This window comes from Sporisorium graminicola, chromosome SGRAM_20, assembly GCF_005498985.1.
Source record: "Sporisorium graminicola strain CBS 10092 chromosome SGRAM_20, whole genome shotgun sequence".
NCBI classification, from domain to species: domain Eukaryota; kingdom Fungi; phylum Basidiomycota; class Ustilaginomycetes; order Ustilaginales; family Ustilaginaceae; genus Sporisorium; species Sporisorium graminicola.
Genome location: NC_043729.1, coordinates 1 through 26,659, shown reverse-complemented (window position 1 = coordinate 26,659; position 26,659 = coordinate 1). Strand labels below are relative to the sequence as shown.

The window sequence follows — 26,659 nt, the reverse complement described above, 5'->3', positions numbered from 1 at the left end:
AACCACCCAGCCAACAGGTCTGAGGCTGAGCTTCATCAAGAAGCCGCTCAAAGGAGCAAGGCAAAGGCAGCACCAGCAGTCGCAGCGAGAATACCGGTGGTAGCCAGGACAGGCTTAGCACCAGCGTTGGTCTTGGCGGACGAAGTACCAGCAGCAGTGGCGTTGGCAGTCGAGACGTTGACGTTGTTGTAGGCGGGGTCCGTGTTCCACACGGGCTTCTGGCCCAAAGCGGTCAAGTTGGTACGCGGCAAGGTAGCCAGAGTCTGGGAGACATTGAGGCCGCTCTTGACGAGGACGGGCTGACCACCAGCACCGACGACGCTGACATTGTCGGGAGCGTAGAAGAGCGTGTTAGCCGTAGGGCTGAGCGGACCCGGGAAGATGCCAGTGAGGTTGGTCTGTGGGACATCAGAGTCGTCGATCTGGGTGTTCTGGTATCCAAAGGTGTCGGCCCAGAAGGGGAACACGTTGGCCATGGTCTTGTTGGTGTCCCCACGGCCGAGCGACTTGAGGTTCCAGTTGGCCTCGACCGAGGACAGAGGCGAGTAGTGGGTCATGTAGGTGTGGTCGCTAGTGTTCTTGAGGTTGGCGGGAACAGCGCCACCGAGAGCGATGGTGAAGATCTGGTTGTTGGCCGTGTAGCTGTCGTTCTCATCAAAGGTGAGCAGCACGAGCGTTCGGTTGTTGTTGAACTTGGGCTCCTTGAGCATCGGAGTCAGGAAGTAGCTGGTCCAGTTGGAGAAGAAGGCAGCTGTGGTGTCGTGTCCATCGTTGACCATGTTCGGGGTAATGAAAACCCACTGCGGGACCGTGTTGTTGCCGACGTCAGCCACGAGGTCGTTGAAGTTGCGGTTGTTGATGGCGCGCGACTTGTTGCCCGAGACATAGTCCATGATGGCACAAGGATTGTGCTTGCGAACGTAGTAGGTGTAGTCGGGTGCTCCAGTGGTGATGTAGTTGTGGCTGGAGTAGTTGAAGCCGGTGAAGCCATCGTAGGGGAGGTTTTCCTGGTAGCAAGCCCAGCTGATGGGTTTGCCTGCCTTGCCACCGTCGTCGAGGAGGTCAAAGAGAGTGGTAATGTTGGTAGGAATGTGGTTGAAGGTATCATCACCGAGCCCGAAAAAGTCACCTGCGACCGAGGCGATGTAGTTGGGTTCACTCGGGTGAGTCACAGCATAGTAGTTGTCCAAGAGGACACCCTGAGGCAGAAGAGCTTGCATAGCAGGCGTACTGATTGCGGCAGCATAGTCGGTGTTCTCGAGCCAGATCTGGATGATGCGGTCGAAGGCCTTGCCGGGAACGACTTCGCGCTTGGGGAGCGAAGCGTTGTTGTAGCCAACATAGTTAGACGACTGGGCAAGGGGGGAGGTGGAAGGAGGAACGAAAGTGAGACCGAGACGAGCACGCTTCTCTATGGGGCCGGCCGAAACGCCAGCAGCCACGATAGCAGCAGTAACAGCAGCAGCAGTAGCGATAGGTGCCTTCATGACTGTCGAAGTTGAGACTTGAGATGGGATGAGGAGCAGGAGACCAAGGCTTCGCTTAGGCGGTGGCCTTGCCTTTATAGTGAAGAGAAAAGCTGCAATGCGGGAAGAAGTCTTTAGAAGAAGGTCAGCCGGGCAACGCGGATACCGCGTCGAACATGAAGCGACCGAGGAAGGAGCGAGTCCTCAGCGGAGTCGCCCACTTCGACGGGTCATGAAGTCACAACGTGGATGCTTCCAGGGGATTCTCAATGGGCCCGACCAATCAGGAAGGCCGCGTTAGTAAGAACGAAAGAAGAATTGACCGTCTGAGCGGCCGTGAAGCTGACCGAGCCGCAGGGACTGGTGGCAACGTGTGCAGCGTTGCGGAGACTGGAGTGCAACAGCGGCACTCGAACCTGCGGTCGCGGCGGCAACGACGGGAAGATTTCTTCCAGACATGGCTGCATAGCCGCGGGCGAGTTGAGGGGTCCACAGCGAGGGACTTGATTGAGCTGCACAAGCATTGAAAGGCGGGGGGAGAAAAAGGATGCAGAGGAGGGAACGTGGGAAGCAGGAACCATTTGGTCGCAGGATCGACACAAGCGAGTAAGACAGTCTTGGATGGACAGGTGGCCAGGGTCCAAGCTGAACCAGACTCTGGATCATAATGAACGTGCCGTCCGTGGTGCAAGAGAAAAAAAGAGCTGGAAGAAGCTGTAAGACGAGCGAGCACGTTCTGAGTTTGTGCAGCAGCAACATTTCAAATGGCTTGCCGCTGTTTGACGCGCCGCCTCGGCTGTCCAACTTGGCCTGATTTTCTCTCTGTTGTATCTGTTGTAGAAGACAGCGGAGGTTGAATCCACTCGTCTTCCTTCGGCACCCACCGGCGGCAACGTGCTCCATTGCTGGGTTGCTTGCCAGTCCAACATGCTACCGGCAACGTCTGATTCGGATTGAGTTCGTCCGAGTCTCGTGCTCTCATCCTCATTCCTGCTACGCCAGCCTGCCTCCTTGAGAATACAACGGCATACGGTTCGGTTCGCTCGGCAAGCCATGCTTGATGATCCCTCCTGGATCGTCTGCTATTGCCACAGTAGAGAAACGCTTATCAGATGTCAGCCTATCTCATGTATCGAGTCAGCCATAGACAAAATAGAGCTCAGGAACAGGCCTCAACCTACTTTGACTATATGATCTTCTGATTGTTGCCACCACAAGTGCTTTCATTACTCCCCTCCCAACCCTCCCTCGCTCTGTTTTACGGTTAATAATACCACGGCATCAACAGCAGCTCAAGGAAAGGTCCACCTTTGCAAGATGGACTCATCTACTAGCAACAACGAGCCCTCACGGCAACCAGTTCCAGTGGAGAAGAACCAAAGTCAATCTAGCAGCAAGTCGCTCGCATTCAGTGAACACGAAGCGCCAAACTCGGACAACAATGCTGCAACCCGAGCGTCGCAGCGAAAGCCACGACGCACAGCAACGCTGATTGCGCTTGTCGTCACTCTCATCTGCGTCGTAGCCCTCGCACTAGGTCTAGGACTTGGTCTTGGGCTCAAGCACAAATTCAAATCACAATCCGATGCAGCTTCGTCCAACACAAGCACCACAGTGCCAGGCGCAACTGCTTCCAACCTAGCCTTCATTCCCAGAGAAAAGCTCGTCGACCCTTCGCAGCTGGAGCTCAACCCGACATGGGACCGCTTCGCCCCGCCACAGGACCGGATCTTCAACTGGACCCTCACTCAAGTCCTCTCCAACCCAGCAGGGACTACGAAGCAGATGCGTTTGGTCAACGGTCAATTTCCCGGGCCGAGTGTAGAGGCCAACATGGGCGACCGCGTCATCGTGCACATCCACAACCAGATGCCAGTACCAACGACCATCCACTGGCACGGCCAATACCAACGCGGCTCTAACCAGATGGATGGCTCAGCGGGCATCACCGAATGCGGTATTGCACCCGGGACTTCTTTCACCTACAACTGGACCGTGCAGCAGTCCGGTACCTACTGGTGGCACTCTCACTACGGCCCCACATATGCCGACGGCCTGTTCGGACCCCTCATCCTTCACGGAGACGACGAAAAGTTCAGGATTATCAACCCCAACAACGCCACTGCTGCTCAGACCAACGCCACCACAGCCACCACGACCAACGGCTCGGCTGTCAGGACCGACTACGACCGAGACTTAATCTTTGTTGTCAACGATGCGTACCAGGCCGACTCGTTCAGCGTAGCTGCCATTGCTCGGTCCAAGACAGGACCACCCGGAGGCGATCAGGGCAGCGAGCCCGTCCCTGACTATGCTATGATCAACGGCCTGGGCTTCTCCAACTGCGGTCTTGCTCCCAACGGGACAACTTGCATCTCGGACGAGCCCGCGGGGAGGACAGCATACAACTTCACAGTGCCTGCCAACAAGCGTGTCCGCATGCGTGTCATCAACGCCGGCTCTCTGGCAACCTTCCGATTCTCAGTGGACGGACACAACATGACGGTCATCGAGGCCGACGGCACCGAAGTCGAGCCCGTCGTGGTGCAGAGCCTCAACCTCATGGTCGCACAGCGGTATTCGGTCGTCATCGAGACCGACCGGCCTGTTGGTGCCTATGCTGTGCGCGCAGAGGTTCTCGACTCGATGTTCAACTACGATAACCCGTTCCTCGTTATGGACCAGTATGCTATCATGCGATATGAAGGCGTGTCCGCCTTGACGCAGCCCATTTCGAACCCGGTCAACACGACGCTCATCAACGTGACCGAGTCGTTGAGCACCTCGCAGCTGGTCCCCTTCACCCGCATCGATGCGCCTGCGTCCAACATGACGACCAAGCTCGTCGTCAACTTTGGCCTCGACGCTTACAGCAACTGGCATGCGTTTTTCAATGAAAGCACCTTCACCTCTGAAATGGCGCCCCAGGCCTCGCTCATGAAGGCATACACGTTCGAGACGACACAGCACGCGGCGTCCAACTCGAGCCTGGGTGCGTACTACACCGACGCGGACGAGATGATCGTCACCAACACCGACGTCGTCGTCATGGACGTCATCATCAATAATCTCGACGAAGGCGAACATCCCTTCCACCTGCATGGCTTTACGCCGTTCCTCGTCGGGGCTGGCGCAGGCAACTTCCAAGGCCCCACCAACTTCACCCAGGCACGAACGAACCCCATGCGCAGAGACGTGTTTTCCGTACCCCCCTACAGCTGGATCGCGTTCCGATTCCTGGCCGACAACACGGGCGTCTGGCCCTTCCACTGCCACCTGATGCCCCATATGGCCGTGGGCCTCCTGATGCAGTTCCAAGTCCTCCCGGACCAGATCCCTACGCTGCCTGTCACCGACCAGTTCTACTCGCAGTGCTCGGCAGTTCACAGCTGGGTACAGCAGAACCAGGACTTGCTCACATCAGTCGGTGATCCCGATGACTTGTAGATACCGGCAACACGAGCACGAGCAGCAGTCATTGCCATCTCGATTCTTGCGTCACCACACACCAATGTCAGCGTGGCGCGGCCCAGTCTCGTTCCTGTCCGTGCATTTTGATGTCATCCTGCAATTCCACAACGAGGGTGCCGGCCTCCGTCTTTGCTTCTCAAAGTGTATCAAACGGGTGCGTTCCTTACGATCTGAATGTCGGTTGCAGGTTGCGAGTGTAGACTAAAATACAAGGTACGAGGAAAGAAAGAGGCGATCGAGTGCATCCAGAACAAGAATCCGAGGACCATAATGAAAAGCAAAAAAATAAATGGAAACCTGCAAAAGGTTTGAGCAAGTACTTCACATCGAGATTGGCGTTGGGTGCTGCGCCGTGCTTGCGAGTCCTGCGGGGTCGGCGTCTTGCTTGGATCCAGATCCCATGGAAGATCCAGCCCGGGACAGCTGTTCAGAAGGATCACCTACAACGGCTACCACGACCGAGATGTCGTCGTGCTTACCACCGACGTAGTGCAAACCCTCTTCCATGGCACGCTGCTGGAAGGGGGAGCTGACGGCTCGCGAGTCTTCTGACACAGCCTTTGCGCGCGAACAGAGCGCCTCGGATACCAGCTGGGGGCAAAAGTCGTCTGGCAAGCGATACTCGTGCTCGCCCTCGATAGGACGCTCCCCGTCTTCCAGTGAGACTGCTTCGGAATCCGGAATGGGCTGGTGCGAGGTGGGAGGAGGCGCAAATCGAAGCACCTCTTCCACAATATCCTCATCGAATAGGTTGTCCACCAAACCATCGCTGCCCACAATAATGATGTCGCCTTTCTGAACTTTCACGGCCCATCTACCCGCGTCACGACGTGGTTCGTCCCATTCGACCTCTTCGACCTCGTCGCCGTCCAAAGCTGCGTCTATGTCTTGCCGACGCTTGCGTGCCTCGTCCATGGAAGCAGGTGTGCTGGTGCCGAGCGGATGGGGTGCATTGTCGTCCAAGTCGTCAGAGGCGCCTGACTGCAGGAAGCCGTCGCGGTTCAAGGTGCGGTTGGCCGCGATGGTGACACTCTCGGCAGTGTGGCCCATCATGCCCAGCTGGACTGGGAAATTGAACGAGTGCTGTTGTTCGGTGGATCGAAAGAGGAGCTCTCCCGCACGAATGATGAGCAGGACACAGTCACCCAAATTGGCGATGCGCAGCTCGTCGCCTCGAAGCACAGCGAGGAGAGCGGTGGAAGAGCCCAGAATGCCTTCACGCCGTGATGCGCGCACACAGCGCTCCCAGGCAACGTGCATGACTTCAACAGGATCGAGTTGCTCCCACTCGCGCAGCTTCTTGCCGCCCTGAGCTGCCAACTCATCCGCGCTGAGCCCATCAAATTTGCTGAGTTCAGCTGCGCAGAAATGCATGAGAAGGCGCGAAAAGAGCGCCGGGTCGGCACCGGCGCGTGACGCCCAACCTCCAACGCCGTCGGCCACTCCTATGGAATCCGGCCGCAGGAAGTATGCGTCTTCGCCTACTTGGACGGATTGCAGTCGATCTTGGACAATGCGGCCATGCTCGCGAATGGGCGAGTTGAGCCCGAGACGACGGCCATCTTCGCCGACGATGGCGTCTCCTCCCAGCTTCTCTTTGGCAGCGACAGGGCCAGAGGCGGAGGCGGAGCCCGTGAGGAAATCGGCAGCGGCAGCAAGCATGCCATAGGCGCCAGACCGCGCTGCTGGGGTAGGTGCTGCTGCCTGCACACGTTTGCCGTTGCCACGCACAGCAGCCCACGGATGGCGCTTGGGGATGCCGTAGGCGCCGTGCTCGAATGCGTAATGCAGCTTGCCATGTTTAGGTGAAGCGAACGAGCCAGGCCAGAGCGGGGGAGAGTCTGCGACGTCGGACGATTCGGCGGTAGCAGCCGCGGACGCTGATCGACGCTGGTCGTAGCCGCCTCGGGCTGCGGTTGTTAGAATTGAGTTGGAGTCCAGAAGCGCGCTTTCGATCTGATATGGCGAAAGAGTGTTGTTCTGCGTGGGCGTGCTTGAGCCGCTACCATGAGTGCCAGTGGAATCCTGCTGTGCGGTAGACGTGGCAAGGCTGGGACGCGCCGAGACAGTCGGAGTTGGTGGACGCGAAGACGAGGAGGAAGAAGAGCTGTGCGAGGATTTAGAGGATTTGGACGAGGAGGAAGAGGTGGACCGCCAGGCTGAGCTGCTAGTGTCAGATGGATTCCAGCTGATCGTGTTGGAAGAAGGAGCGAAAGGAGGCGCGATGGAAGAGTTTACGTTAGAGAAATCGTCAAAGTGTGCATTGGCTGTCGGTGTGCTGCTGTTTCCGAGAAGATTGACAGGAACATAGAAGGAGGACGAGCGCAAAGCATCCGGACTGGAGGGTTCTGTTGGATACAACGAGATGCTGTCGATGCGATGTTCGAGGGAGTCGGTGCCGAGCGATCGGGACGCTTGTGAGTAAACAGGGAAGCGCGAGGTGGTAGAGGCATTCCAGAGGGGCACATATCCTGCAGAGACCGACGCTGCCTCTTGGGAGTTTGCGAGGCTGCCATTGACGGATAGACCGCTTGCCTCAAGGCCCGCAACTTCAGCCGAGGCCTCGAGAGACGAGGTGGCGGTATAACTGAGCGCGTGCGACGCGGCAGCATTCGGATAGAAAATGTGAACGCCCCGCGTCTGGGGTATCGAGTAGAGCGGCGGATGGCGATGCGCGGGTGTACGGTCGAAGGTGGCAAGCGTGAAGGGAGACGTGGAGGGTCGAGCAAGGTGACGAGCTGCCGCCGAAGTGGAGCGAGACGAGGCGGCTGCGGTCCTGGTCAACAGACCGTGCTTAGGCAGCTTGGACATGATTGCTAGTGAGCTGTCCAGCAGCCGGCTCGTGAAGGAGCGACGACGATGGTGGAGGAGAAGGTCGAGCAAGATGCAATCAAACCAAGCAGTCAGTCAATCAAGCAACCAGACAGTAATCAATCAATCAATCACCTTTGCTCGCTATCGATACACGAGGCCAAGCCGAATCCAGTGTCTGATACCTCACCCGCCCGCCGCTCTTGGCTAGGCACATGGGCAGCCTGCTGATTTCCAAAGCGAAACAAAAAAAAAGAAAAAAAGATGGAAACCACGCTCTCCCGCCTCGTTCGGATGCGTTTCCGGCTCACGTCGAGTGACAGGCGGAGTGCCACTCGACGCTGCATGCCGGTCTGCAGCTTCGTTTGGGTTTTTTGGATAGGCTCGCTCGCACGCTCCCCTTTTCAAACAACGGCCCGATTATGACTGATGGAGCACGAAACCTAACACAGAGGCAATTGAATATTTGACCGATGCTGTCCGCGAGCAAAAAGAAAATTGAGTCAAAGTGGGCATCGCGCCTTCCTCAAGGCGCTAAGTCTAGCTCGGCCCACGCTAGGGTTCCGAGGAGGAAAAGGAGAGATTCGGGGCAAAAAAGTGGGGCAGCAACTGTGCTGAGCAGGCTCCAGGCTCCACACGACTCAGACTTGGAGTCACCCACGCTCAATAGTTCTCGGCAACGCCCCACCCTCACGTTTCCGGTGCGCAATTCATCCTTCTCAGTCCATCCATCTTTCGCTTGTCACCATCCTACTCTACGCCCGTCCCCCGTCTTCGACCAGCTGCGACGTGACTTTCCGGTCAGGATCTATCGACGTTCTCCTGCAGCTTTCTACCATCCTACTCCTCTCGCCTGCACCACGGTTGCGCCGCGCCGCAGCCTCTTTAAATTCGGGCACCGCTTGCTTGCTTGTTTGGTTCGAGCAGTCGAAGACGCTGGAGCCTCATTTGCTCTGAGCTCGCCTCTCTCTCTGCTCTCCCTGCCCTCGTGGCGGAACATGCGGCAAAGCGGTATCCCTGTCCGCAGTCTGCAAACCGCCGCTTGCGTCCCACCTCACTTCACAGAGCAAGCAGCCGTCAACAACAATCAAAGCGGCCGAGACTAACCTTGACTCTCGTGCGAAGACACTCTCCACTCCGCAGCTTAGTTCGACCTTCGCTATTTTATCGCACTTTCCAACTCGAGCTTGGGTACCACATTACACCACACCACACCGCGCTTCTTCGGTGGCACGTCTCGGTCTCGCTTTCCTCCGCGATCGGTCTCGCATTTCATTCGGGCTTCCGAACGAAACGACGCACTTAGCATTGTCAGTCGGCCTTTTCGCCGCTCGTGCCACAAATCCAATCGACTAGCACGGCTGCGCTGTACAGTATCACAGCTCAGCGCTGCGTTCTCGCATCCGTCCTTTAAAGTCTCAACCATCCACTCTCTCGCAAGCCTCCTACCTTCGTTCGTCACTGCCCGGATCTTCTGCACGTCAGAGACCACGCAGCGTTTTCAGCCCATCATGGCGCGCAAGGAATCTTCCTCTTCCTCCGAGATGAGGTACACCTGTGATCAGCCAGGCTGCACAAAGAGCTACTCGCGTCCCGATCATCTGCTTCGACACAAGCTCAACCACGACCAGGCGCGCGTCTTGAGTTGCAACCAGTGCGATCGCACCTTCGTTCGCCAGGATCTGCTCGTACGCCACCTCGAGAGGCACGCTCTTCGTGGCAAGACGCTTGGAAGATGGTCCAATCGCAACAAGGACGGCGATGACGACGACGCAGACGACACGCCCGCCACTTCCACTTCGCCAACCAAGCACACTTCCACCTCCAACAAGCGACGCAAGTCCGCCGCTGCTTCCACATCCGGTCGCCAGTCGGAAGCGCATCAGCAGGAAGACTCAGACCAAGACGACGACCAGCACGACTTTGTCCAAGACGGTCTCGATCATCGTCTCAACCAATCACGCGATTTTGCAGCTCAGCCATCCGACTTTGCTCAAACACAGCATGGCGCGTCTTCTTCATGGCCCGATCCAGCCGGTCCACCATATGCCCCCTCGCGTCCGTCAGCAGCAGCAGCAGCAGTCTATGGCTCAGCCACCACCTGGCCGCATCATCCTCCCATGTCGCCGCCGTCTTCACGGCCTATGCGCAACTACCCCGCCGATTCTTCGTCTCACCGCTCGGCTTCATCCAATTCGCGCAATGATGCTAGGCCATCCATACCTGCGTTCGATCCTCGGTCCACTTCCGCCTCCGGCGCTCATGCAGCAACATACCCTCCCGCATCCTACCGGAACGAACCTATCTGGGCAGGTGCATCGTCACACCCCGACTTGCGATCCAACGCCGTTGCCAGCAACGATGCAGCTGCCGCCGCTGCGGCTTCTGCTCAAACTGACAGTCCCTTCCGTTGGATGCCCGGCGATCCCATCTCTAATGATCCGACCGCGGGAAGTTATGCGCCGCCTCCTTCAGCCTCGTATATGGCTGCCTGGAATGAAACCTCTCAGGATACGACGAGGCAAGACGTGCCCATGCCCTTGGCGGAAATCGACACCACCGCTGCGGCTGCTGCTCCTGCCCCTAGACCGCCCTCGGCCTTCCAGCCTCCGAATCAAGACATCTTTCCCTTTGCACCGCCCGTCGTCGATCACACAGCCGACTTTGGCTGGCTCTTTGATGGCGTCGATCCCTTTGGCGGCTCCAATTGGGGTGGAAGTATGAGTCGCGCACCCACCGCCAGCAGCAACGCGCGCGGTCCACACTCCCAAACCTCCGGCTTCTCCCCGAGCAGCTCAGATGGCATGGGAGGCTTCCTCGGCAACGTGCACGGCTCCCAGAATGGTGGTCCAGCCAGTGGCGCGCCAGCGGATGCTCACAGCTTTGGTCGTGGCATGAGCTCTGATGGTATCCTAATGTCAGGCAGCGAAGTGGAAACGCCCAATGCCCTCGAGGACCTTGCTTACTTTGCAACCCTCCAGGCTGACATTCCCAGTCGAGTCACCTACCATCTCGATCCCGTCGCTCACCACCGGCTCCTCATCTTCCTCCAATCCGTCAGCGAGCTGCCCAATTCACCGCTGTTCACACCTTCGGCATTGAGGTGCTACATCTACCTGTTCTTTGTCAAGTTCAATCGGCTTTATCCGCTCATTCATGAGCCCACCTTTGCAGCCAGCACCACGGATCCCATGCTCTTGAGTGCCATTGTCGTCATCGGCGCTCACTTTGCTGGTCTCCCCGCTCACGAGCTGGCAGTACGCATCTCTCAAAAGATCTGGGGTGCCGTCGTCAGTCTCGAAGATTTCCGTCCAGCACGCGCAACGCTCCCAATGCTACAGGCGCTCGTCCTCACCGAAACCTTTGGCAAAATGATGAGCACTCGACCGCAACACGAGATGGCCCACCTCTTCCATAACTTTATTGTAACACTTGCTCGCAGGAACGCCGTCTTCAACGCCACCACCCCTGGACACATCCGCTTTGACGACTCGGAAGAGTCGTGGCGCAGCTGGGCGAGGGAGGAGGAAAAGAAACGCATCGCTCTCTTCGAGTTTATGCTGGATGCTCAACACGCCACCATCTTCCGACACATTCCCTCGCTTTCTGCCTTCCAGATCCAGCTTCATCTCCCTTGCAGCGACGACGAATGGAACAAGACGACACCCGAGGCTTGGTACCGCCTGCGGAAGCGCACAGGTTACAAGCCGCCCGGTCCGTTCATCCCTGCGCTCAAAGCCTGCCTCAGTCCTGCCAAGACGCCCCAGGAGCTCGACGCATTCCCACGCTTTGTACTGCTACACGGTCTTATGAGCATCGCCTACGACCTGCAGTGGAAGCAGAATGTCTTGTTGGGCGCAGAAGTCTCGCCTGGGGGTAGCAAAGGAGGGGACAGCGGGATCGGCAACTGGAAGGATCGCTTGTCGGCCGCATACTCTTCGCTACAGGCTCGCATGGACATAGCATACATCAAGGCCGACGAGGAGTCCAGCACGCGTTTGATTCATCGAGCCACGCCAAGTCTGGTCACGGCAGCTCAAATTGCCTTGTTCGCCGACATCGTCGATATCCAAATTTATGCTGGGCTACCCTCCGTGCTTGGTCGCTTCATCGATCGGGCCACTTTCAATGCCTCACGTCGGTCTGTCAAGGAGTGGGCGCGTACATCTGATGGACGTACGGCCGTGTGGTACGCAGTTAACTTCCTGCGCACCTCGTTGCTCGGCACAGGCACCGAGTCGTACGGCACCATCCAGACTTTTAGGAGCGGACCTGTCTGTGCTTCAGCAGCAGCAGAGGATGGGCGAGGTCTGGATCCAACGCTACCTTATCCCGTACTGCGCGATAGAGAAGCAAGCACCAACATGATGGGAAATGCGTCGGCTGCACGAAAGGCTTCGGACAGGGAGACGGGTCTGGATGAGGTCTTGCACCATCGCTGGTGCCAGTATCTGTGTGCGCTTGTCATCTGGGCGTATGGGCATGCGCTGACCGTTCCTCGCGGCGGAGCAGCCGGCGGTGGCGACGTTGACCAAACAGCCGCAGCTGGAGGAGCAACTGACTCGGCTCCTGGGACCAGGCCCGGATCCGCACATCGCAACGGAGGCACGAGCTTCAACTCGTCGATCACCAACTCGCCTGGCGCTCTGCAAGCGCAGATCTCGGCAGAGCGCACGCAGATCGGAAGCGCAGACTTTGTTGCCAACGACGTTCCTCCCCAGCGCCCGACGGCTCCGTCGTCACTCAAACCCGAAGGCATTGAATTCTTGGAACGCATGTCGACCAAAACAGCGGACGACATTGCGCACGTCGAGTGCAAGTACTATACGCGCGCGGTGCTCGAGATGGTCGAGAGGGAAGTCCGGGCTTCGCGCTGGGAGCTTGGTCGCGAGGCGTCTGGCGTACTGCGCAAGCTCGTCTCGAACCACTCGTTGCCCGTATGGGATCGTTCGAGTACTGCCTCCACCGCCGCCGCCACCATCGGCTCAGGCCAACCAGACCCACACACGCGCCGAAACGACGTACCCATGCAGCAGCACACAAGGCCGAGTGTGCTCAAGGAAGAACCGGAGAGCAGCAGCAGTTTCGCATCATTCTCGGCGGGACCGGCTGCTGCCTCGGCTGCGTCAGTGTTGGCCATCTCGACGCACGCCTCGCCTGCATCAAGGACGCCCGCGTTGGTCGAGCGATTCAGCCCGCGCATGGTGGGCAAAGGCGGCCCAGCCGCTCAGCCCAGGCCCCTAGCATGAGCTGCTTAAAGGAGCGAGCAACGTGGTCTTTTTCAAAAGCGAGACAAGGATGAATCTCGATGCAAGTTAGTTAGCCGATGGAACCGCGAGCAACAGTTAGAGCATCTTTGTGCTGTGGGATGAGAGGTGGTCTTGATTGCAGCACACCAGACAGAATATACAGTACAACCTAGCAATCCACATATAAGCTGCTTTGGTTGCCGCTACGAATTCAGCGCTTGCCGACTGAGCAGCGGGATCACTTTTGCTTTTCGAGGCGAGGCCGCAAAGCAGCCAAGGCGTTGAGACGCTCCGCTAGCGTAGGATGCGAGTAGTGGTACGCCGAAAACAGCGGGTCATGGTGCATGGTCGACAGGTTGTGCACGTGCAGCTTGATGAGCGCCTTGGCCAGCAGGTCGACGTACGGCTCCTTGTCATTCGGATCGACCTTGAGGGCAGCGTTGTGCGTGTCGGCGTTGAACTCGGCCGCGGCTGCGAGTTCCGATGGCGTGGGCCCCGGCCGCGCCAGACTCGCCGCAAACCGATCCGCGGCATACTCCATCCTGCGAACCGCGGCGTTGAGCAAAAACTTGACCAGCGCATCCGTCGGGTTCAGCACGAGCTGGAATAACTCGAGCCCAATAATCACGGGTAGATAGTTGAGCAGCTCCGACGCAGGCGTACCCGTCGCCTTTTCCAATAGCGACGGCCCAACCTGGAACCCAAATGAGCGGTACAGCGAGACGTTGTTGATAAACAGCGTAAACAGACTCATAGTGAACCAAATCTGCACCTGCGAGAGCACCAGCAGCTTGGCCGGATCGTTGTTGGCGTAATGCCCCAGCTCGTGCGCCAACACAGCCTCGATCTCGTCGGACGTCGACTTTTCAATCAGCGTATCAAAGATGACAATGTGCTTGTTGCCACCGGGGATCACACCGAAGAAGTAGGCATTCGAGTGCGAAGAGCGCTTGCTGCCGTCGATGACGTAGATGTGCTTGAGCGGGAACTTGAGCGACGAGGCCAGAGCGACGACTCGGTCACGCAGCGCCCCCTGAGGCAAAGGCGTGAGCTTGTTGAACAGCGGCTGGATGACTGTCGGGTAGAGCACCATGGCGATGATCTGGAAGCTGAAGAGAAAGACGACGACGTACGACACGAACGACGAACCCGCCCAGCGGATGATCCACAACAAGGCCGAGATGAGCGGCACGCCAATTACAAACCCAAGGAGCCACTCCTTCAAAGTGTCGGTGATGAACGTTCGCACGGTCATCTTGTTGAAGCCGTGTCGTTGCTCGATGACAAAGTTGCGGTACAACGTGAGCGGCATCGCCGGGACCTCTCGAAGTACAAACATGATGACCATCCACACGATCGAGCGCGGAATCTCGCTATCACTCTGTCCGAAGTGCGTCAGAACCGAGCCAGCGAGCGTCCAACTCCAGGCATAGACATCGTAGTAGACCAGAGCAACGCTGATCAACTGACTGACGGCCGACGACAAGAAGCCGAAGCGTGCCTTGTCCCGTCCATACACCTGCGATTTCTTGAACGTCTCGAGATCCACATGGCTTGCGAGTGTGGCCGGAGGTGTATCCAGGCTGTAGAGGCGGTACTGGCGCAGGGAGAGAAGCGTTTCGAAGGCATAGACGAGCCAGAGGAGTGCGAGGACAAGCTTCTTCCACTGGATCGTCGGGTCGTCGAGAGCAGACTGCAGCAGTGCGATTTGGTCCTGCACGAGCGAAAGCATGGTGGCGCGAAGACCCGGGATTTCGGTGGTCCGCCGTGCCGTTTCGTGCCTTGAGTGCCTTGAGTGGTATCGGGAAGCTCGACGTGGCGCTAGAGGTGCTGCGTATAGGCCACGCGCGTTGGGGTGGGTGTCCAGTGACAATGAAAGCAGTCGATCAAGGTGAAAGCGAAAGACCAAGCAAGGACTGCGAGGCTTCTATTTGGTAAAGCTCAGTTCGCGTTGGTCTGAACGCCAAATAAAATTCTCAGAACTCAGCAGAAGCGCAGCTGCACGCCAATGTCCGGAATGTGTGTGTGCACGTCACCTGCCCAGACTGAGTTCAGACGTGTTGTGGGCCGAGTGTCGCGTGCTTTGACACTCAGGGCAGATCAGCACCGTCGTGCGTGTGTGATTCTAGAAGCCGGAAACACTTTTCTACCACACACACTGACATTCAAAGCCACCAAAAACGCACTCACACTCGCAAACTCCTTTCCTGCATGATATAGAGGGTCAGGTACCACAATCACAGAACAAAGAGCCAACAGGCTGAGTTTACGCACTTGTACAAACGTTTTCGCAAGCACAGATGCATCGAGATGGTCTCGCGGCGAGCATGCATCTTATCAGATGCGCTCGAACACCGGCATCTCGTCGATGGGGGCTTCCGCTTCGACCATAGTACCGCCTTCCAGTGCCTCATCGGATGCTTGGACGGATGAGATGCATCCCGCCTCTTGTTGGGCCGCCTGGAACGTAACTCGCCTCCACTTGCTTCCGGCAGGAAGGTAGACAGTGCGACGACGAGCGTCGGGCTCGAGGATGGGGCAGACGAGGTACCGATGGCCGTACATGTACTCGTCCTCCACCTGCCAAGCCTGCGCATCTTGCGGGAACTCGTAGAACAATGTTCGCATGACGGGGTCGCCATGCTGCTCTGCGTCCTTCATGATGGATCTCGTGTAGTCTCGCAGCGCTTCTCTGATCAGTATGTACTTCTTGAGGATCGGGAAGTTTTCCGGGCCATACGACCACACCTCGTTGTCTGCGCCGCTTTGGCAATAGTCCGGGTCATCCTTGGCAATGTCCGGCTTTGGCTGACGTGGCTCGCGGTCGCCGTGAAGGCGCATGAGAGGACAGAAGGCTCCCCACTGGAACCAACGCACCAAAAGTTCGCGGAATGCAGCGTCGTTCGGATCGCCACCATGGAAGCCGCCAATGTCGCTGTTCCACCACGGAATACCAGCGAGTGAAATGCTGAGACCGGCAGCGAGCTGGTTCCTCATGCTGGACCACGAAGAGGCAATGTCGCCACTCCACACTACCGCGCCGTACCTCTGCGAGCCTACCCAGGCGCAACGAAGCAGATTGCAGACCTCAGTCTGGCCGTTGGCCATCTGCCCTTCGTAAAAACAGCGCGCATACGATCGTGGGTATTCGTTGCCCACAGCCAGAAGAGGTCCGTCGTGGTACCGGAAGTGGTCAAAGTCGTACTTGAGGTATTCTGGCTCTGCCTCGTCGAGCCAGAACACTTTGATGCCCAAGTCAAAGTAGTTCTTCTGCACAATCGACCAGACGTGCTCTCGTGCTCCAGGATGCGTAAAGTCCACAATGCAGCAGTCACCCAAAAAGTCGAACTGCGTACGGGCACCTCTCTCGGTTCGGATCAGGTGTCCTGCTTCCTTGAAGCGCTCGTAGTTGGCGCTGCGCTTGTCTACAGTTGGCCAGATGCTGACCATGAGCTCGACATTCATCGATCGCAGCTCGTCCACCATGGCCTTGGGATCAGGCCAGTAGGTGCTGTCGAATTTCCAGTCGCCTTGTCTAGGCCAATGGAAGAAGTCGCAGATGACAACGTCGAGCGGTAGTCCAAGCGACTTGTGCTTCCGAGCAACCGAGAGCAGCTGTTCCTGCGTTTCGTAACGCAGCTTGCATTGCATGAAGCCAAGCCCCCACTCTGGCATCTTCGGCGGCCGCCCCACCACGGCAGCGTAGGCGCGCTGAATGTCGCGAGGAGTATCACCTGCCACAATCCAGTAATCCAGCACTTTGGTGCAGCGAGACTCGAAGGTGATGACGTTCTTGCCAAACGTGGCGCGGCCCACAGCTGGGTTGTTCCAGAGGAAGCCGTATCCGCGGTTCGACTGGAAGAAGGGCACACTCGCCTGCGAATTGCGATGTGCGAGCTCCAAGTCAACCCCCATCAAGTCGAGGTGGCCGTGCTGATACTGGCCCATACCAAAGATTTTTTCGTTTCGATCCTGGGTCTGGAAACGCGCACACAGCTGATAGTCGCCACCAATGATGGGGACAAAGTCTCTTGCATCGATGAGCAAAGCACTGCAATTGGGGTCGCAAGGGTCGTCCCGATTACGGCTATACTCTTCGAGCAGCACCTTACCGCTGACAGCGTTGTAGATGGTGAGTTTGCCTCTGTTTGAGAGCGAGGCTCTGATCTTGCCGTTGGTGAGCTCCCAGGTACCGTTTGGCTGGTCTTTGCCTTGAGCAGCAACTTGCTGGATTTGCACCGACTCAACTTGAGGTCTAGCAGAGATCCCCCAGTCCTCGACAGGCATAGCTTTGCTTCGAGTCGATCGAACTCGGACTGCGTCTGGTCCCCAAGCCTCGATCTGGAGCAGCTCTCCATCGTACCGATGAAGGATGCCGTTGTTCGTTGCTTCGATCATTGTCGAGGATGTTCCGCCGTTAGAGATGGTGGTCGCTGTGTCAATTGGAGAGGAATCTAGAGTAGCCGTTCTGGTAGTCTATGTATTCGGTGATATCCGGACAGGCGTACCGTGCTTGTGTCTGTTGTGTGCCAGATCAAGACAAGGGGGCGTTTGCAGAAGTTGACGTAAAGGGTCCGCCGCTAGTTGAACGTACACGGCACAAACTGGGTAACCTCCGGATCGAAAAGGACCCTGTTGGAAAGATTACCGAGCCGTTGATTATTGCCTTGGGCCGAAGTGAAGCCTTGTAGGACCCACTCTCGTATCCTGATGATGGCGAACTGATGCTGTTTGACACAGATTTGCGAGACGTCTGTTGTAGGATGTGGGATACCCGCGACGATGGACACCGGTGGTTGGTCTCTCGTTGCCGATCCCGTTGCGAGATGAGGAGCACCATCGTCCCTGCCATTGTCAGATTTGACCGGCAAAGCTGGTCCCTGACAAGTCGAGAGAAGAGGTGATCGCCGGTGCCGACCGGCAAGGTCTGTGATGCTTTCATGCTTGCGAGAGTTGGTCGCGCGCCTTTCAGCTTGACCGAGTGTCAGGAAACAGCATGTTTGGCAGCGGAAGGTGTTGCCGGGCGGCGCGTCTGTATCCGGCGATCCGTAGCGGGTTCGGGAATCTGTACAACGATCTCGGGAAAGTGTGTTACGAGTAAAGGCTCCTCGCAGTTGCGCCTTTCAGGAAAGAACTAACGGTCACCCTGCGAGCCAACCCTGATTCCCCGCATCTCGCATCACTAGGATTCCCGAACGTGCATGATCTCACGGCCACAATGAGAGGGTACCTCAAGTTGCTAGAACACCGATCGAGAACAATGATGCTGCCTTTGTCTCTGTGGCGAAAGGCGAGATTACCCCTAGAAGACAATGGCGTGTTGGGGCTCCGCTCGAATCCCAAGTCCCGGCCGCACCTGGCAATCAACATAGCGGGGTCCTGCAGCTACTCCTCTGCGGCATGCCAAGAATCAGATTCCCGGGGCAGGGTCGACTTGCTTCATCCGACCCCGATAGCCTACCGGCAGTCAAACCGACGGTACATTCGCTATCTAGCAAGAAGCTGGCAGAGACCGTCCCCGCAATCGGCTAGCGAGTCACGAGGTTTGAAGCGTGCTGTCGCGTGCTTGCTGTCCCGAACAGTACTGTAACATCCGCTTCTCCTTTGCTTGTCGTCCGCGGGTACTCACCCCGCACATTGGCCTGCAAGACATACTGCGACAGTCATCTCAGGCTTGTCTCATTTCCTTGAGCCATCCCGCAGCCGCTGCAGCCTTGCCCACAACGCCTCTCTTTCAAGATATGCAGGCGAGAAGCAGGAACAGTGTCGTCTGCAAAGTTTGTGATGAGCTTGACGTGTGTATAAAGCCCTCGCCTTTCACAAACGATCAAAGCATCCCTTCCTCCCTCAGTCTCGGCTAATATAAGGCAACCACCTCATCGAGCTCAGCAACCAGCCCCCTTCACATACAACGTCTGCATATCACCACCACCACCTCATCCAACTCAGTCTACGTCGGGAACGATGAAGCAAGACAGTTCCGGTGTCGAGGGCCAGGGCGCGATCGGCCTTGATGGCCAGGAGCAGGACCGCATCCATGAGATGCTCGGTTCAGAGTACGAGCTCATCGTGCAGCGAGCAGAACAACATGCCAAATACGAACTTCGAGACCTCGGCGTTTTCAACACCTTCCGCCTCTACTGGAAGCCCGCGCTGTGGAGTGTTGGCATCTCGTTTGCCCTGGTCATGGAGGGTTACGATGTCGTCATCATCAACTCGTTCTACGGCTCCAACTCTTTCATCAACCGATTTGGCGAAAAGGCACCTGACGGAACCAAGGTCATCACTGCACCCTGGCAAACCGGACTGTCCAATTCCGCACTGTGCGGCGAAGTCATCGGACTTGCCCTGAACGGTTGGGCTTCGGACCGATTCGGTTACAAGAAGACCTACTGCGCTGCTATGGCCATGATGATGATCACCATCCTCACTCCAGTTCTCGCTCAGTCGCTCCCACAGCTGAGCGCAGGCGAGGTGCTCATGGGCATCCCCTGGGGTGTCTTTCAAACCTTGACGACAGCATACGCTTCCGAGATCTGTCCTTTGTCGCTGCGTCAATACCTGACCGCTTGGGTCACCGCATCGTGGGGCTTGGGTATCTTGCTCAGTTCTATTGTGGTTCGTGCCACGCTCAACATGTCCGGCAATTGGGCCTGGCGCTTGCCATTCGCCATTCAGTGGATTTATCCTGTTCCGCTCTTCCTCGTCGGTCTCTTTGCTCCCGAGTCACCTTGGTGGTTTGTGCGAAAGGGCCGCGTGGACGAAGCCAAGAAATCCCTGCAACGACTCCAGACCGATGTCTCTGGTGAGACGCAAGAACACATTGACAACCACGTTGCTTTCATGCAGCACACCATTGCACTCGAAAAGCTCGAGCAGGCCGGGGCTACATACTTTGAATGCTTCCGCGGTGTCAACCTGCGACGTTCAGAGATTGCTGCAGTCTGCTTCGCGTTCCAATGGTGGTGTGGTAATCCGCTCATGTCGTACGCTGTGACCTTCTTCCGCCGCGCCGGGCTATCGCAGGACAACTCATTCACGATGAACATCGTGATGAACACTTCTTACATCATCGGCACCGTTTCGTCTTTCTTCTTGATGCGCGTTCTAGGACGAAGGTCGCTGTACCTTTTGGGTGCGGTCATGTGCTCTGCTCACCTCATCGTGATTGGCGCTCTGGGATTCTCCAACAAGGTAGCCGTCTCATGGGCAATCGGTGCGCTGCTCATCACGTTTGCGCTTTCGTACAACTTTACTCTGGGCCCAGTCTGCTACACGATCATCTCCGAGGTCCCATCGAACCGACTACGTGCCAAAACGATCGTGCTCGCTCGTCTGGCGTACGTCCTGACAGGCTTGGTCACCAACACCCTGACGCCCAGGATGCTGTCGCCGGATGCATGGAACTGGGGCGCAAAGGGAGCTTTCCTCTACCTAGGCACCTGCGTGATCGTGGGAACTTGGTGCTTCTTCCGACTGCCAGAGACAAAGGGCCGAACATATGCCGAGATCGACGAGCTCTTCGTTCACAAGGTGCCTGCTCGCAAGTTCAAGCACACCGAAGTGCACCTCTACCCTGCAGATGCTGTGGCCACGGGCGCTGCTATCGCTGCCGTCCAAGCCTTCAACGACGAGGAAGAGAAGCAATCGTTGGAAGGTGACGTACGCACTGCCACTTTGGACGCCTGAGCGTTTGGTCCTAATGCCAATCAATACATCAACAACCCTCATTGTTCAGTTTTGCTCGCTCATGGAATGTTACGTGTATGTCTGGAGTTATGCCACTGCACTGAGTTGTCTGTGTCTGCTTGTCTGTGCGATCTGAGTGGAGTGAGACGCGGTTCAGATTCGGCGATCCTGAGCAACGACCAGCATAGCTGGGACTGTGGGGCCACAGGTGGTTGCCAACTCGCATTTCTGTTGGACAAGCTTCCGAACACGGGATCTACTCTCGATTCTCACGGGAGAGCGTGGACAGCACGTCTGAGCAGCAGGACATGCTGAGCTTCGACATCTATTCCTGCCTCCCATTGTCCTTGAAGACGAACAGGATGCGCTTGATGCCTGATGCCCGAATGTGACGATGCAAGTGAGATAGGTTTGACATAGGTACACAACCCTCAGAAGCTTCTCGCCTTGGCCCGAGAGTAACCCTGAGAGGAAGGTGCTTGTCCTCGGATCGCTGTCGCAAGTGATAGATGGTGTCGAAAAAGCTGCATACACCTCGTGACCAGGCTGTCGCGGGAAACAAAAAGATACCCGAAGCTAATGCAAGGCGCGCTAAGGTGACGTCGCGATCAGGAGAACTTGGTGGTGCAGCAAAAGATCACCGGAAACACTGTCCGTAGTGGCGCTGAAGGTGCGCCAGCCCGAGCGAGGAAATCAGGTACGCAAATCCGGTGACTCTCCCAGATGTGGGGTAGGTTTGCAGCAGCAGGTGCTGCCAACAATTGCAACGCAATTCAGGGGCCCCGCTTGCATGAATAGCCGAAGCTTTACGCATTGGCGTTACCCAGTCAGAAGATGGTCTGCATTGGAACAATCAGATCAGCGTCGTTTCACCCACATCGCCGGTGTAGAGCTCAGCTCTGCTCGGTCGCCGGTCTACCACACATTGCCGACGCACGCAACTTCATGAATCGCTCAAACGTAGGTACAGCAAGACGCGGTCGGCAAATGCCAGCGTCTCGTTTGACTGAACTCGACATGCTGCATGACCTATAGTGTTTCTCAGAGCTTGCCGCTGCTGCAACAAACAGTACTGTACGAATCCCAGGGTGAAGGCACTACAGTACGATGATGGCGCCGCCGTTTAGACGATGCCAAGGAATGGTGTTCCTTGTTCGACTAGCTTTTTTCGTACTGTACCTCGCTTTGTCGCGATTCTTCTTTCATTTGACAAAATCAATGAAACGGCTTCGAGATTACCGGATCGGTAGCCTCTCAGCCAGTTGGGCCCGAAAAGATGAAGGCGAGCCCCTCGTTGCAGTAGAAGAAGGGTAGAGATCGCTGCTAAGAATCACATCCGCGGCAGATGGAGACTATCGCGTAGAGGCGCATAAAAAGTGGCGGAACCGGATGCTGCTTCACCTCTTTTCCCCCAGTTCAGTATCGAGCAAGAACAACTCAAGACACCAAGTAATATTGCTTTCAAGCTCTACTTGAATCATGCTTCCTAACAGTCAAGCCAGAGCGGCTCTTCTGTCCCTGGCCTTCGCCTTCGTCACCGGTACCAAAGCCATCAGCCTGGGTGGCCAAGGTTATGTGGACCTTTCCGTGTACGGTGGCAACCCACAACACCTCGGAGCCGGCATCTTGTACGGTCTTCCTGACGATCCTGCTTTCAGCCCCGATAAGGCACCCACGCTGCCTTCCGACCTCTTTCCCGGCGCTGGCGTGAGCTTTGTGAGGGCTGGAGGCGCCCAGATCCCATTCAACGGCTACAACGGAGGCAACATCACGGGCTACAATGCGCGCTTCGCGTCGACATTGCAGAACTATCAGTACGCTACGGCTAGAGGATCCAAATTTGTCTTGCTACCTCATGATATTTGGGGCGCAGATGCAGCCACATCCTCGACCAACGTCTATCCTTGTGACGATGGCGACTGCTCCCAGTACGGTGTCTTCCTAGACATGCTCATCTCCGACCTCAAGGCGAACAACATGCTCCCTGGCCTTCATATCGATATTTGGAACGAACCCGACGGCAGCAACTTCTGGCCGCGTAGCCAGGACCAGTTCCTGCAATCGTATGCCTATGCTTACCACAAATACAAGGATGCATTTGGCACAGACGTACCTGTGCAAGGGCCCACTACTGCGGAGCCTGCAAACGCTGGCAGCACCTGGTGGCAGAATTGGGCCAAGTACGTGCAGGCGAACAATGTCGTTCCCGATATCTATGCCTACCACCAGCTCTCGGGTCGAGGCTCCGCCAACTGCGGCAACGACCCTGTTCAGTCAAATGCGCAGCTGGAGCAGATCAAACAAGCATATGGACTCCCTGATCGCCCGGTGCAGATCAACGAGTATGCTGCCCTCGACGAGCAGACTCCCGCCTACACCGCGTGGTTCATCGGACGCTTTGAAAGGACGGGCATTACAGGCTTGCGCGCCAACTGGGGTAGTGGCAAGGGTCTGCATGACGACCTGGCCCGACTGCTGCTCGTGTCGGACGACTATACTACGTTTGACAAGATGGGCGACTGGCACGTTTTCAATTACTACACCCAGGCGCAACAGGGGCTCATCACACTTGCCGGCGCTACCGGCTCCTCGTGCTACGACCTTTACGCGACTCAAGACCGTTCCGCTGGGAAGGTGCATATCCTTGCAGGTACACGCGGCCAAGAGGGGCCGTACCCAATCACCGTTTCCAACGTCAATTCGGTTCCCGCTTTCTCGGGCAAGTCAAGCTTGCGCGCGCTAGTGAAAGAGATCCCGTTCAACAATGCTGGTGTCGTCCAGGCTCCTCAGGTATTGTTCAACTCGAGCGTGGCGGTCAACAACAACCAGCTCTCCTACAACCTAACCATGAACACGGACAGTGCCTACACTGTTGATCTTTTTGCAAACTAAACAGCTCTCAGATACGCCCGTTTGGCGTCAGTAATACAAAGGCGTCTCAGATTCTCCCATGCGCGAAACAACTTGACTCGTTCTAGCCTGAGTTCTCTCTAGAGCCCAATCGTCACACGCTCGAAAGCACTGAAGTTTGGCACCGCTGTTAGTCCAATGCAACACCTGGTCCACTCAACGTCCAAAACTGACGGTAGAGAGCACCATCTGTACTTCCCTGAGCGAGTCGCGGAAACAGTTGAACCTTGAAGAAGACGTTCGGCGGTAATCTAGGCGACTTGATGCATTACATGAGACGGTCCTCTCTGAAGCAAGCTTCAGAGGCGAGTGGGTGGCTCTGTCAAAAATGGAGCCAATGCGCCTCCTGTCGAAATATGCGTGTTGTGTGCCCAACTCGTCGGAGAGCATTGCCGAGCATCGCGTGCGCGGGGAAAGGAAAAGATTGCCGAAGTGGACTCGGCTCCATGCTGCTTTCCGGCAATGTCCGTCCCATCTGCTGTGCGCATTGCCAGCTGCGACTCAAGATTGCCGGAAGGTGGCATGTACACAACTCCGAGCACAAGGAGTCGATAATCAAGACGATCCCGTGTCGTGTGCTGATATGGTCGTTGCCGTCCTACATTCGCATAAGAGATGCCAACTGACGCCCAGAAGGGACGGTAGACCAGGAGACCGTCGAGCTCATCATTTCTGCTTGTCAGTCAAACCACCAACATGTCAGGAGACTACCCACAAGAAAAGTTTGTTAACGCATCACTCGAGCCGGGCTCGTTTTGGGAGCAATGGCAGAGCGTAGCTCGCAAAGTCACCATCCCAGTCCAGCTCGATCTTCTGCAAAAGACGGGCAGATACGAGGCATTCAACCTCAAGCACATCCCCTACTACGACATGCCACCTGCCATCTGGCCGGTCCCCGATCACCTCTTCTGGGAATCCGACGTGGCCAAATGGATCGAAGGCGCTTGCTATCACCTCCAAGCGCACCCGGATCAGGAGATACAAGCTCATGTCGAATACCTTGTCACGCTCATCGAAAAGGCACAGCAGCCGGATGGGTATCTCAACATCCACTTTGTCGTCAATGAACCAGAGAAGCGATGGACCAACCTTCGAGATTTGCACGAGCTTTACAACTTTGGCCACCTCATTGAAGCAGCTCTGGCATATCATGCGCAGACGGGATCGGACAGGCTCATTACGGTTATGCTTCGCTTCGTCGACTACTGCTGTACTGTATTTGGCCTGGAGCAAGGCAAGCTTGCTGGCTACCCCGGTCATCCCGAAATCGAGTTGGCACTGTTGCGCCTGCACAGGCGGACAGGCCAAGAAGCTTGCTTGAAGCTTGCCACCTTCTTTCTGAACGAACGCGGCAAAGATGGTGGGCAGTTCTACAAAGACGAGCAAGCGCGCCGAAAGGAGCATCCGCACACGATCCCTGGTATGATGCCCAAGCCGTACAGCTTCTGGTACATGCAAGCCCACAAGCCAATCGCCGAGCAAGACACGATCGAAGGCCATTCCGTCCGTGCAATGTACCTGCTCACCGCAGTTCAAGACCTTGTTGTATCGCCTGCTGCCGGCAAGTTCACCTCGCAAGAGCAAGTCGACGGGCTTTCGAAGGCAGCACGCCGGTTGTGGGACAGTATGGTGCGAACAAAAATGTACGTCACCGGTGGAATTGGCAGCATCAAACAGTGGGAAGGCTTCGACCTCCCCCACTCTCTTCCCATCAGCACCGATGAAGGCGGCTGTTACACCGAGACCTGTGCGGGCATTGGCTTGCTCATGTTTGCCGATCGTCTCCTGCACCAAAAGCTGGACGGTGGTGTCGCAGACGTAGCAGAACGGGTCTTGTTCAACTCGAGCGTCACTTCTGGTATGTCGGTGGATGGTAGGTCCTTCACCTACGTCAATCAGCTTGCAAGCTCACACCAAGAGCCTTGTGAGCGCTTTGATTGGTTCGAATGCGCGTGCTGCCCTCCGAACGTGATGCGCACCTTGGGTTGTTTGCAAGGATACTTCTTCGGAGGCATTGCTGGCAAGCCCTCGGACCTTGGTGTTCACCAAATCTTTGCTGGTCACATCAATTATCTCGGTCACGAGGTCAAGATTGAGACCAAGTATCCTCTGGACGGCTCGGTCACGGTGCATGCGGCCAAGATTACTCCGTCCGGCACAATCTGGCTCCACATTCCAGGCTGGGCACAGTCGGACTTCACCTTCTCCGAGCCACAAGTCAAGCTCGTTGATGGTTACCTGCCCATTACGAGCACCGGAAGCTATCACCTGCAATTGCAGCTCAAGCCACGCTTCCTCTACTCGCACCCAGATGTTGGGCCTGCGCGCGTCACTCTCGCCTATGGACCTTTGATCTACTGTATCGAAGATATTGACAATGCCTGGGTCAACGAGCTTCCGGAGAACGAGCAGCATTTCAAGCATCTCTGCTTGAAGCCACCAACCGACGATTCCAGCGTGCAAGTATCCGCACCCGATCAAGATGGCATCATCAAGTTGACGTTGCTCAATGCCGGCTACACGCTCAAAGTCGACGACGCAGTCGGTTTCGCAGCTGCCTTTGAGAAAGATAATCTGCCGGGTTACTATGAGCAATCAGGTCGAGGACGTGACTTGACCTTTATACCCTACTACGCTCGATGCAATAGGCCGGGTACAAAAGGTAGAATGCGTGCCTCGCTTCGACTCAAGGCGTGATGCCACATCTCAACTTTGTTCGATATACAGAATTCACCGTTTGCAACTTAGTGTGCCCGGCTCAGACTACTGCCACAAACGGGCACCTTTACTGCGATCATTGCTACTTTGCTGCGTTCACTACACATACAGTGCCGGTTCATAAAGATTGTACCGTTTTCAGATTTTCGCCGACACATTCAATCTTCACAATTTTAGCATCATCTTTGAGTCCACTAGGGTTAGGGTTAGGGTTAGGGTTAGGGTTAGGGTTAGGGTTAGGGTTAGGGTTAGGGTTAGGGTTAGGGTTAGGGTTAGGGTTAGGGTTAGGGTTAGGGTTAGGGTTAGGGTTAGGGTTAGGGTTAGGGTTAGGGTTAGGGTTAGGGT

The 26,659-nt window shown here is 56.5% G+C and overlaps 9 protein-coding genes across 9 annotated transcripts; 5 read left to right on the top strand and 4 right to left on the bottom strand.

The window, feature by feature from the left end:
- Window positions 1–47: 47 nt before the first annotated feature.
- Window positions 48–1,487, bottom strand: EX895_003199 (uncharacterized protein; the record flags this gene model as incomplete). The annotated part of the gene is made up of 1 exon (XM_029883797.1): window positions 48–1,487. One exon carries the CDS (start codon window positions 1,485–1,487, stop codon window positions 48–50), a length of 1,440 nt encoding a protein of 479 aa, XP_029739603.1.
- Window positions 1,488–2,783: 1,296 nt separating this feature from the next.
- Window positions 2,784–4,913, top strand: EX895_003198 (uncharacterized protein; the record flags this gene model as incomplete). The annotated part of the gene is made up of 1 exon (XM_029883796.1): window positions 2,784–4,913. One exon carries the CDS (start codon window positions 2,784–2,786, stop codon window positions 4,911–4,913), a length of 2,130 nt encoding a protein of 709 aa, XP_029739602.1.
- Window positions 4,914–5,258: 345 nt separating this feature from the next.
- EX895_003197 (uncharacterized protein) lies at window positions 5,259–7,748 on the bottom strand (the record flags this gene model as incomplete). Its single annotated transcript, XM_029883795.1, has 1 exon — window positions 5,259–7,748. One exon carries the CDS (start codon window positions 7,746–7,748, stop codon window positions 5,259–5,261), a length of 2,490 nt encoding a protein of 829 aa, XP_029739601.1.
- Window positions 7,749–9,259: 1,511 nt separating this feature from the next.
- Window positions 9,260–12,997, top strand: EX895_003196 (uncharacterized protein; the record flags this gene model as incomplete). Its single annotated transcript, XM_029883794.1, has 1 exon — window positions 9,260–12,997. One exon carries the CDS (start codon window positions 9,260–9,262, stop codon window positions 12,995–12,997), a length of 3,738 nt encoding a protein of 1,245 aa, XP_029739600.1.
- A 238-nt stretch (window positions 12,998–13,235) lies between these two features.
- On the bottom strand, window positions 13,236–14,729 carry EX895_003195 (uncharacterized protein; the record flags this gene model as incomplete). Its single annotated transcript, XM_029883793.1, has 1 exon — window positions 13,236–14,729. One exon carries the CDS (start codon window positions 14,727–14,729, stop codon window positions 13,236–13,238), a length of 1,494 nt encoding a protein of 497 aa, XP_029739599.1.
- A 605-nt stretch (window positions 14,730–15,334) lies between these two features.
- Window positions 15,335–17,395, bottom strand: EX895_003194 (uncharacterized protein; the record flags this gene model as incomplete). Its single annotated transcript, XM_029883792.1, has 1 exon — window positions 15,335–17,395. One exon carries the CDS (start codon window positions 17,393–17,395, stop codon window positions 15,335–15,337), a length of 2,061 nt encoding a protein of 686 aa, XP_029739598.1.
- A 1,566-nt stretch (window positions 17,396–18,961) lies between these two features.
- On the top strand, window positions 18,962–20,686 carry EX895_003193 (uncharacterized protein; the record flags this gene model as incomplete). The annotated part of the gene is made up of 1 exon (XM_029883791.1): window positions 18,962–20,686. One exon carries the CDS (start codon window positions 18,962–18,964, stop codon window positions 20,684–20,686), a length of 1,725 nt encoding a protein of 574 aa, XP_029739597.1.
- Window positions 20,687–22,165: 1,479 nt separating this feature from the next.
- On the top strand, window positions 22,166–23,578 carry EX895_003192 (uncharacterized protein; the record flags this gene model as incomplete). The annotated part of the gene is made up of 1 exon (XM_029883790.1): window positions 22,166–23,578. One exon carries the CDS (start codon window positions 22,166–22,168, stop codon window positions 23,576–23,578), a length of 1,413 nt encoding a protein of 470 aa, XP_029739596.1.
- Window positions 23,579–24,292: 714 nt separating this feature from the next.
- On the top strand, window positions 24,293–26,293 carry EX895_003191 (uncharacterized protein; the record flags this gene model as incomplete). The annotated part of the gene is made up of 1 exon (XM_029883789.1): window positions 24,293–26,293. The coding sequence occupies one exon, from the start codon at window positions 24,293–24,295 to the stop codon at window positions 26,291–26,293; it is 2,001 nt and encodes a 666-aa protein (XP_029739595.1).
- Window positions 26,294–26,659: the final 366 nt, after the last annotated feature.